The 11,225-nt window shown below is 42.3% G+C and overlaps 1 protein-coding gene across 3 annotated transcripts in view; it reads left to right on the top strand.

The window, feature by feature from the left end:
- Positions 1 to 388: 388 nt before the first annotated feature.
- Positions 389 to 11,225, top strand: part of TRIM37 (tripartite motif containing 37) — a 114,699-nt gene continuing 103,862 nt past the window's right edge. Inside the window, exons 1-2 of one of the 3 annotated variants that reach the window (XM_029211625.1) lie at positions 389 to 928; positions 2,688 to 2,789. In XM_029211625.1, the coding sequence (XP_029067458.1) occupies positions 908 to 928; positions 2,688 to 2,789 (123 nt within the window). In that variant the 5' untranslated portion in view covers positions 389 to 907. Of the gene's footprint in view, positions 929 to 1,050; positions 1,148 to 2,687; positions 2,790 to 11,225 lie in introns of those variants that run through there. The other 2 variants (XM_029211623.1, XM_029211624.1) reach the window with 2 other exon arrangements.

Raw genomic sequence — 11,225 nt, 5'->3', positions numbered from 1 at the left:
GGAAGTCTTAAAAACCTGAGAATCTGGGCTTGCTCCCCGAGAAAGAAGCACTAGCCACGAATCCTCTGCACCACAGTTTCTCAAGGTGCGGGCCACAAGCCACCTGCAGCCAAATCACCGACAGAATTTGTTGAAAACGATTTCGTGGAGCCCCACCCTAGAATCACGGAGTCCGAATACCTAGGGGTGTGGCTCCGGAGTCTGCATTTCCCACAAACCCTCCAGGTGGCTCCAGCCTTTGGCGCGCGAAAGTTTGAGAAGGGTAGAGCGCCGCCCCTCCCCTGAGGGAGACGGGGCGCGGTTAAGCGCCGCGCCCTCCTCCGCCTGCGCTAACACGGGCCGAAGGCACGCAACCCTGCAGCAGCCAGCGGCCAAATCTCGTGTGCTCCCCTGCACCGCGGGAACTAGGCGCCCGCCGCTGGTCCGCTCCCTTAGCGCTGCGGCCTGTGCGCATGCGTGCACGCGGGCCGCGCCTTTTCTCACACCGCACCTTCCGCTACCCTGGTTACCGTTGGTGTTTGCGAATTCCCAGCGGCAACTGAGTCGCGGAAGACCAGCGCCGCCGGGCTTCAGCTGCGGTTTGATAGGCGCGCGCCCGCGTCACGTGGGCAAGGCTCCTGCTCGGTCGCTGGCGGGCCGCTCAGCCGGGAGGAAAGAAGCTTGTGGCTAACGCTCACCCTCCCACTGCGCCCTAGGGCTGGCGCGCGGATAAAAATGGCGAAGTGTGGGTAGCTGGCGCCGAACCCGAAGTGATGGGGCACGCAGGTGGGGCGGTGGTCGGAGACCCCTGATGTAGGCTCCCGGCTGTTCTCCGCGGCGATTTGACTTGGTGACCTCAGGCCGGCGCCTAACAGGTCAGACCACGGACTCCGCGGGTCGCCGAGCGCCCCGCCGAGAGCCGGAGGCAATGGATGAACAGAGCGTGGAGGTGAGGGGGCTTGAGGAAGGTGGTGCTTAGTCTCCCTCGCCACCCGCTGAGCGTTCTTTATTCGAGGCGCTTTGCCCTAGTCCACCCTCTCGTAGGGCGCCTTGCCCTAGTACCCCCACCCCGCCGCTGCCTTTGTGGAGGGGGCTGGCCCAGTGCAGAGGACGCCGTGCTCGTTCTGCAGCCCTCCGGCTGCCCTGTGCTCTGACCCGCAGTCAGGTGGTGCGTATCCTGGCGTTTTCAGGATGTCTTGGCACGGGTACTCATCCCCACAGGGTTTCTGCAAACTACAGCCTGTTCAGAGCAGAACTACAGATTCTTTAGACGAACGTGCGCTGCGACTTGCCACCAGTTCTTACGAGTTTTTGCGCGGATCCAAATCTCCCTCCGAATGAATAATCATTCCCTCCCAGTGGTACATTTTGTAGACATCTGCCCTTCCTAGATTGATTGAGGATATAATTTTACTATCCTGTTTGACTGTAGTTTTCCAGAGCAACCTATTCTTTTTATATATGACTCTTGTAAACGATGATTTCAAACGTTTGGGGTATTTACGTTAATGCTAGGAACTTTAAAAAGATTGCTTATTGGACATAATTGTATAATAATAATAATTGTCAAGACTTGAACCTTGCAATTACTAAAATACTAAATCCTTGATAAGGAACAGCTATATTACCTGGGCACTCCACTTGAAACTAGTTCATCCAATGGTCGTATTGTCCCCCGCCGTACCCCCCATCCCCCAACGTCTGCATCTCACAGATTCTTTCTGGTCCTGCAGAGTCATGGTTAGACTCGTGAGTAATTTTCTCCTTAATTCCTCATGTAAAAGTATTATAAAAGTTTTGTAACCTTATCTTGGTTTTAGAAGAGTTTAATTCCTCTGGAATGGAGTAAAAATAAATGTGAGTACTGTAAAAATAAACTTAAAATATATAATAACCTACATTTAATTATATCTGTTTTCTTGTCAGATACTTCCTAAATGGATTCATGGATTCATGGCTGGCAAAGATAATACTGCTTCTTCTGTTTACGTATTTTTTTTCTTCCCAAAGCCTTCATAGAGCTACCACCAAAATTCTCCATACGGACAGAATTTCAGGCTCAAATAAGTAGCTAGTTGGTTGCAGCAGCATGGCAGAAATTCAGAGCAGAAATTCAGATTTCTGGATTCTGAATTACATTGTTTCTCTCTTGATCAAAGTATGCTGCCATTAATGTATCTTTTTATACTTAAATTATAAAAGCAGTGCATCCCCCTTGGGGAAATTGAAGAAAAAGTCACAAGTTCATAGTGTTCATACAGTCATAGTTTGCCTTTTTTTTCCTTACTGTTACACATCATAAGGGTTTTTTTTGATCATTAAACAATTCAAAAATATTTCTGTGACTATCATAGTCTATGTTAACTCCTGTAACTTAATATTTTGACGTTTGGGCTATAGCCAGATTCTTGCCATTATAATTGATGTTTCCATGAAAATATTTGTGCATGTCTATGTTTGCATTCCATATTCTTTTCTTAGACTAGAACCACTGTGAAGCTTAGAAAAAAGGCAGCATTTTTTTCCCAGGAGATGTTCTTAGGTACCCTGGACCTTGACTAACCAAGTCCTGATATGGAATATAGTTAAAACTGGGATGTTATCAACCCAAAATAAATGTAATTGTCAGGTGAATTATTGCAAGCATGCCTTTTACTCATGATTCAGTAGCGTAATCTGGTGAACCTTATATCTTTTATTATTTTCAGAGCATTGCTGATGTTTTCCGATGTTTCATTTGTATGGAGAAATTGCGGGATGCACGCCTGTGTCCTCATTGCTCCAAGCTTTGTTGTTTCAGCTGTATCAGGGTAAGTGGTATCTCTTTTTACATACATTTAGTATATATAGGGTGTATTGTAAAAACCATTTTCTTTATCTTGTTTTAATTTTACATTTTATGTCCTTTTAAAAATGTTATGATTGTTTCTTAATAGGGAGACCATCAATGTATATTGTTTAGTACTATGGAGATGAATAATCATCAAGTCATAATTGCCATGAAGTGTCTGGAGACCAAAGCCCAGTGTAATTTTAGTATATTTACATTATTAAATCACTGTGCATTTAACAAGTACATACTTAGTGCTTACCTGCGTTGTGTTTGGGGTTGAGGATACTAAGTGATGGAAGTGCCTGCCTTGCAGGAGCTTAAATCTAATTGAGAGAATGGTCTTTGTGTTTATATTGAAGAATGTGCAGTGTCCTCAAGAGGCACTCACAAAGTGCTATGAGACTCAGGAGGGAGAGTTTATACTTGTTTGATGGGTAAGATAGAGAAAAAGCTAGTAATGGGTTAAAAGGCACATAATAAAATCATATAATCTTATAGTTAAAAGAGACCTTAAAGATGAATATAATCCAGTGGCTTTAAAAATTGAATGTAGGTGAACCCCAGAAACAAAATTATTAGGAAGCTTAAGATGTAAAGCAGAAGAGCTTATTTTGGTTGTGTGTGGGGATTCAGTCACACATCTGCAGGCCATAGTTGAAAACTGCCTGGCCCACATGACTCTTAGTAGATTATTTCCTTTATTGAGAAAGTCAAAGTCATCTAACATGCTCATCATCTCAAAATTTCTCTGTGGTTCCTTATTCCTGCCTGAGGAAGATAAATATCCCTTTGTCAAGAGTAATATCTGTAACACTTAAATCATTTGCTTCCAGTCACATATTTAGCAAATGATGGAGCTGGATTTGAACCCAGGAAGCCTGGGTCAAGAGTCTGTGTTCTTTGACACTACACATCTACAGAGGGCCTAAGTTACATACCATGCTGGTTCTCCCACTCATAAACTGAGAGACTTGATCTTAGCGTTGTTTTCTCAAACAATAGAATGTGGATAACAAGATCTGTCTCACAGGATGGTTGTGGTGTTGAATGAGATAAGCTAAAAGGTAATTTAGAAACTAAAATGTAGTTAAGACTTCACCTTCCAATGCAGGGGGTGGGAAGTTCGTTCCCTGGTTGGGGAGCTAAGATCCCACATGCCTCTCCACCAAAAAACCAAAACATAAAACAAAAGTAATATTGTAACAAATTCAATAAAAACTTTAAAAATGGCCCATATCGGGACTTCCCTGCTGGCGCAGTGGTTAGGAATCTGCCTGCCAGTGCAGGGGACACGGGTTCGAGCCCTGGTCCGGGATAATCCCACATGCCATGGAGCAATGAAGCCCTTGCGCCACAGATACTGAGCCTGTGCTCTAGAGTCCGTGAGCCACAACTACTGAAGCCTGCACGCTTGGAGCCCGTGTTCTGCAACGGGAGAGGCCACTGCAGTGAGAAGCCCGCGCACCGTAGCGAAGAGTGGCCCCTACCCCCTGCAACTAGGGGGGGCACGTGTGCAGCAACGAAGACCCAACGCAGCCAAAACTAAAAATTAAAAAAAAAAAAAAAAAGGTCCACAACAACAAAAAAAGAAAAAAGCTGATGGTGGACACTTGTTTAAAAAAAACACTAGAATGTACTCTCCATTTGTAAGGTGTTGTATTATTCTGTTGTAAAAATAGCAACTCATACATATCATTATGTTTTATAAATGGTAAAGCTGAATGAAGCTAGAGAAATTAAGTAATTGGCCTCTATCACTGTAGTTAATTTATTGGTAGAATAGATCTGGACTCAGCCCTTTTGATGAAGGTTCAGCATACATATGATCTCTGGTTATTACCTTATACCTCACTGATTCTTTTTTTCGTTAAGTTTTTTTTTTTTATTTTTACGTGGACCATTTTTAAAGTCTTTATTGAATTTGTTACAATATTGCTTCTGTTTTATGTGTTTTGGTTTTTTGGCCCTGAGGCATGTGGGATCTTAACTCCTGGACCAGGGATCAAACCCACACCCCCTGCATTGGAAGGCAAAGTCTTAAGCACTGGACTGCCAGGGAAGTCCACTCATTGATTCTTCATTTCTTCACTTTTCCTCTTCCTCCTCCTTTTCCTTACAAGTATTTATTCCTTAAATATTGTGCTGACATTCTCTATTTTGAAGTTTCTGGGAAATTTTTATCTACTTTGAGAAATTTGATTTACTGTTGCAGGTTTAACTGTCATCTTTGTGCAGGGCTCCTAAATCTACTCCTTCAGCATTGACCTATAAGTGTCTTATCTGATTGTCCTTCCAGCATCTTGAACTTTGTTCTAGATCAAATTCTTCCTATTATTTTCTCAAATTGACTCTTTTTGAATTTTTTTTGTTTGTTCTTTTCTACTAATCAAACTTGAAACCTCTGACACCAATAATTTTTGTCTTGTCAGTTATCTCCTAGTGTCATTTATATCTGTCCTACCTTTCCGTTCTTATTATTACCATCTTAATAGAGAAATACAGACACCTATTACCTAATGCTTAGATAATTATAGTTACTATCTAACTGATCTCTCTGTCTTGAGTCTTTTCTTCTCTCGTCCATTTTGTATCCTGCTGCCATATTGATATTTTCCAGTAATGTCATTCTTTTTCCTCCCAGAAGCCTCAGAGATTTATTGCCTGAAGGATAAAGTCCAAGAACATTAGCCTTATATTCAGACCATCTGAATAATATGGTTCTAACCTTCCTTTTTCAGAGTTGTTCTGGTTCCTGAATTCACCATTCATTTGTTCATTCATTGAACAAATATTAATTGTGGACTTGGAGTTAGGCACTGACTTCTCAAGGAATTGACTTGTTTTCTAGTTGGGATATAGGCAAAAAAGTAAATGGCTATATGTTAGATATTCTTCATAGCATAAAGAAAAATGAAACTGGTTGAGGGTATAGAGTAGGGACTTAGAGAGGTAACTGGCAGGTTGGTAGCTATTTTAGATAGAGTAATCTGGGAAGGTCTCTCTGAGTAGATGGCATTTGAGCAGAGACCAGGATGAGAGTGATGGGAATATGTAGGGAAAGAAAGTCCCAGGCACAGAAATCAAAAGGGGCAAACGCCGTGAGAAAGAAATATGTTTATTGTGTTGAGAAATACCAAAGAAGCAGTGTGTTCAGAGCAAAGTGGACAGAGGGAGAGAGGGAAAGGAAATGAGTTTGAAGATATAGCTTGAGGCCTTGGTCAAGACCTTGGATTTTATTTTAAGTGTGCTGCTAGCCATTGAAAGCTTTTGAGTGATTTGAAGTAATTAATGTTTTGAAAGCTGTCACTCTGGCTACTGTGTGGGAAGTGGACTGTAGGCAGATGGGGAGAGAGTGAAGAGAGCAGTTAGGATGTGCTTTATTAGTGAAAGATGAATGGTAGTTTAGACCAGAATGGTAACAGTGAAGGTGGTGAAAAATAGGGCAATTCTGGGTATGGTTTGAAGGTAGAATCAATGGATTTTCATACAGATGGGATGTGAGGAAAGTTTTTTACAGCATCTGGGTGAATTAATGGTTTCCCATTCTGAAATAGAAAAAACTGAGGGAAGAACAGATTTGGGTAGGTTATAGATGTAAAAGTGTTTTTTTTTTTTACTTTTAAATTACATTTTACTTAGTAACTACAGAAAACCATTGTTTTTGCTAGTGAGAGCAATATGATTTTTTATTATTAATTAATTTATTATTGGCTGTGTTGGGTCTTCGTTGCTGCACATGGGCTTTCTTTAGTTGTGGTGATTGGGGGCTACTCTTTGTTGCGGCGCGCTGGCTTCTCATTGCGGTGACTTCTCTTGTTGCGGAGCACGGGCTCTAGGCACGAGGGCTTCAGTAGTGGCTTGCAGGCTCAGTAGTTGTGGCACATGGGTTTAGTTGCTCCGTAGCATGTTGGATCTTCCTGGACCAGGGCTCAAACCCATGTCGTCTGCAGTGGCAGGCTGATTCTTAACCACTGTGCCACCAGGGAAGCCCGCGGTATGATTAAATATAGTTCTTTCTTTAAAAAAAAAAAGAAACAAAAAACTAATTTGTGACTCTGTGATACTCCAGTTCAAAATTTTGGACTAGTTCACTTTATTACAATACTTGTAATTTTTAAAATCTTAAAAAAAATTAGATATAATTCACATAACATAAAATTCACCCTTTTAATGTATAAAGTTTTTTTTGTTTTAATATGTAAAGTTTGAGATGTTTATTATACATCTAATTGGAGAGGTTGACAGTTGGAAATATGAACCTGGATTTGAGGAAGGGGACGTTAGAGAGATTGAATAATTAGCATATAGACAGTATTTAAAGCCAGGGGACTAGATGAGACCACCAGATTACCTCCTGTGGGAAGAGATTTTTAGGTCTGAACTCTGGGTCACTCAGTGTTTAGATGTTAGGAGAAGGATTCAGCAGGATAATAAGAAGGAGCCAGGAGTAGGGAGGCATCACAGAATTCAACTGAAAAACATGTTTCAAAAAGGAGTGGTTTAGGGCTTCCCTGGTGGCATAGTGGTTAAGAATCTGCCTGCCTATGCAGGGGACACGGGTTTGATCCCTGGCCCAGGAAGATCCCACATGCCGTGGAGCAACTAAGCCTGTGTGCCACAACTACTGAGCCTGTGCTCTAGAGCCCGCGAGCCACAACTACTGAGCCTGCGTGCCACAACTACTGAAGCTTGCGTGCCTAGAGTCCTCAACAAGAGAAGCCACCACAATGAGAAGCTCGTGTACCACAACGAAGAGTAGCCTCCGCTTGCTGCAGCTAGAGAAAGCCCACACACAGCAACGAAGACCCAACACAGCCAAAAATAAATAAAATAAAAAACTAAAAAAAAAAAAAGAGTAGTTTAGCTGTGTTATATGGTTCTAGCCTGGGAATTGACCATTGGATCTGATTTTTTTTTCTTTTTTTGGCTGCACTGCGCAGCACGTGGGATCTTAGTTCCCCGACCAGGAAGTGCAGTGTCTTAACTACTGGACCACCAGGGAAATCCCTTGGATTTGAGAATATGTAGGTTATTGGTGACCCCGATAAGTAGTTTCAGTGGAACAGTGGGGGCAAAAACTTGATGTCAGAGAGTGGGAGGAGAATGAGACAGCAAGTATAAAAACTGTCACAGAATCTTGTTGTAAAGGGGAGAACCAAGGTAATGGGTTGAAGGGGGATGTTGAGAGTCATCTTTTAGGAGAAGGTTTATACCTTCCTGGGACTGAACCAGTCGAGAATAATTGACGCTGGAGAGAAGAGGGGTAATTCAGGAGCAAAGTCCTTGAGATGCTGAGCACTCCACACAATCATATTGTAATATTGTTTATTTGAATGCTTTCCCTTCTCTTCCATCTCATCTCTGTTCATTTGTCCACAGAAATTGAACTATCTTTGGCAGTCCAGATACTTGTGTCATTTTAACAAACTAAGGCCCAGACGCATGAATAGACTTGTCCAAAGTCACATAGTAGTTGGTGACAGACCAAGACTAAACTTATCCCCAGGCCAGCACTCTACCCACGACTCCCTGATGCCTCCACAGGCATACCCCAAAGCAGGGACATTGGCTGTGTTTTCAGGCCAGGTCTTCATTTATCTAGCTGTACTCAGCTGATTTTCTCTCAATACCTGTTCCTGTTTTGTATTTTTTCCCGTTATTTTGCCACATCTTTCTCATCCAGTTTTTTCTTACCCCCTCTTGATTTTTAACATTGGTAGCAATTTGCCAATAATTATTGACTTTGTTCTTAATTTTTCAGCCTTTTAAAATTAGGTATGTTTGACATACAATAAACTGCACATATTTAAAGTACACAGTTTGATAAGTTTTGACAAATGTATACACTTGAAAAACCCTCCCTACAGTCAAGATAATGAACATATCTCTAATCCCCAGAAGTTTCTTTGTGCCTCTTGGTAGTCCCTACCTCCTCTTATCTTGTTCTCAAGCAACCAGTGATCTGCTTTCTATCACTATAGATAAGTTTGCATTTTCTAGAATTTTATACAAATGGAATCTTATAGTATGTACTCTTAAGGGTCTGGCTTTTTTCACTCAGCAAAATTATTTTGAGATTCATCTATGTTGTTGTATCAATAGTATTCCTTTTTAAAATGGTACAGATGAACCGGTTTGCAGGGCAGAAATAGAGACACAGACGTAGAGAACAAATGTATGGACGCCAAGGGGGGAAAGTGGCAGGGGGAGGTGGTGGTGGTGATGGGATAAATTGGGAGATTGGGATCGACGTACATATACCAATATGTATAAAATAGATAACTAATAAGAACCTGCTATATAAAAAAATAAATTAAATAAAGTTAAAAAAATAGTATTTCTTTTTATTGCTGCATAGTAGCATTCCGTTGTATGCATATGCCGTAATTTGTTTATCCATTCACTTGCTGATGGACATACAGGTTGCTTCTAGTTTTGGGCATTTACAAAGAAAACTGCTATGAATGTTTGTATACAGGTCTTTCAATGGACTTAAGCTTTCATTTCTCTTGGGTAAATAGGAGTGGAATGGCTATATCATATCGTAGGTGTATGTTTAACTGCTTAACAAATTGTCAAACTGTTTTCTAAAATAATTGTATCATTTTACATTCTCAACAGCAGTGTATGAGAGTTCCCATTCTTCCATGTTAATGCCAACACTTGGTATTGGTATGTTCAGTCTTGAATTTTAGCCATTCTCATAGGTATGTAGTAGTACATACTTCCCCCTTAAGATCAGGAAAAAGACAAGGATGTGTACTTTTATTACTTTGGTCCATTACCCTCCCCCAACCCCTGGTAACCACTGTTCCTTCTTTACGAATTTGACTACCTTGTATAAATGGAATCATAGAATATTTGTCCCTTTCTGTTTATTTCTGGGCTCTCTATTCTATTTCATTGTCCTTATGCCAGTACCAAACTTTTAATTTACCGTAGCTTCGTAGTAAACTTTGAAATCAGGAAATATGAGTCCCCTAACTTTGTGACAAGTTTCCAGTCTTTCACCATTGAGTATGATGTTTGCTGTGGGTTTTTTATGTATGGACTTTTATCAAGTTGAGGAAGTTCCCTTCTTTTCCTGTTTCTTGAGTGTTTCTTTGTTTGTTTGTTTTTGTTTTTTTTGCGGTACTCGGGCCTCTCACTGTTGTGGCCTCTACCGTTGCGGAGCACAGGCTCCAGACGCGCAGGTTCAGCGGCCATGGCTCACGGGCCCAGCCGCTCCACAGCATGTGGGATCTTCCCGGACCGGGGCATGAACCCGTGTCCCCTGCATCGGCAGGCGGACTGTCAACCACTGCGCCACCAGGGAAGCCCACTTGAGTGTTTTATTTTTGCGGTACGCGGGCCTCTCACTGTTGTGGCCTCTCCCGTTGCGGAGCACAGGCTCCGGACGCGCAGGCTCAGCAGCCATGGCTCACGGGCCCAGCCGCTCCACGGCATGTGGGATCTTCCCGCACCGGGGCACAAACCCGTGCCCCCTGCATCGGCAGGCGGACTCTCAACCACTGCGCCACCAGGGAAGCCTGAGTGTTTTTATTACGAAAGGTTATTAGATTTTGTCAGATGCCTTTTCTGTATCCATTGAGATGATCATGTGGGTTTTTCCTTCATTTTCTTAATGTGATTGATGTATTATATTGAATGATTTTTGTAGGTTGAACTATCCTTGTATCCCAGGAATAAATCCCGCTTGGTCAAGGTATATACTCTTTTTGAATTTGGTTTGCTAGGTTTTTGTTGAGGATTTCCCTTAAACAGCTTTGCAGAGTAGGAATGCTGATTCTCTTGTTGCATATGAGGAAACTTGAGATCAGTCACATGTCTGGTGTCGCATAGTAAGTGCCAGAGCTAGGAATAAGACTCAGGTTTGAATAATGTCTCAAGCTTGTGATTCTTCCATTTAATGAAGGAGAGAAATTAATTCTTGTTTTTTAAATTTTATTTATTTATTTATTTTTGGCTGTGTTGGGTCTTCTTTGCTGCGTGCGGGCTTTCTCCAGTTGCAGCAAGCGGGGGCTACTCTTTGTTGCTGTGCGTGGGCTTCTCACTGCAGTGGCTTCTCTTGTTGCGGAGCACGGGCTCTAGGCGCGCGGGCTTCAGTAGTTGTGGCTTGCGGGCTCTAGAGTGCAGGCTCAGTAGTTGTGGCGCATGGGCTTAAGTTGCCCCGCGGCATGTGGGATCTTCCCAGACCAGGGCTAGAACCTGTGTCCCCTGCACTGGCAGGCAGATTCTTAACCACTGCGCCACCAGGGAAGCCCGAGAAATTCTTAAATTGAATGTGAGGGAATTGCTACAAAGGTGTTTCTTTAATATTATTTGAGTACTAATATTGTATTACTGGTTCTTACCTTTGGTTTTGGTTTGGTAGAAACATTGTTTTTCCTCAAAGTATTAAAATTGCCATATT

Source organism: Monodon monoceros, unplaced genomic scaffold, assembly GCF_005190385.1.
Source record: "Monodon monoceros isolate NGI ecotype Baffin Bay Population unplaced genomic scaffold, NGI_Narwhal_1 Super_Scaffold_9, whole genome shotgun sequence".
Lineage (NCBI taxonomy): Eukaryota > Metazoa > Chordata > Mammalia > Artiodactyla > Monodontidae > Monodon > Monodon monoceros.
The sequence above is the reverse complement of the archived record's forward strand: the minus strand, read 5'-3'. Positions and strand labels throughout refer to the sequence as shown.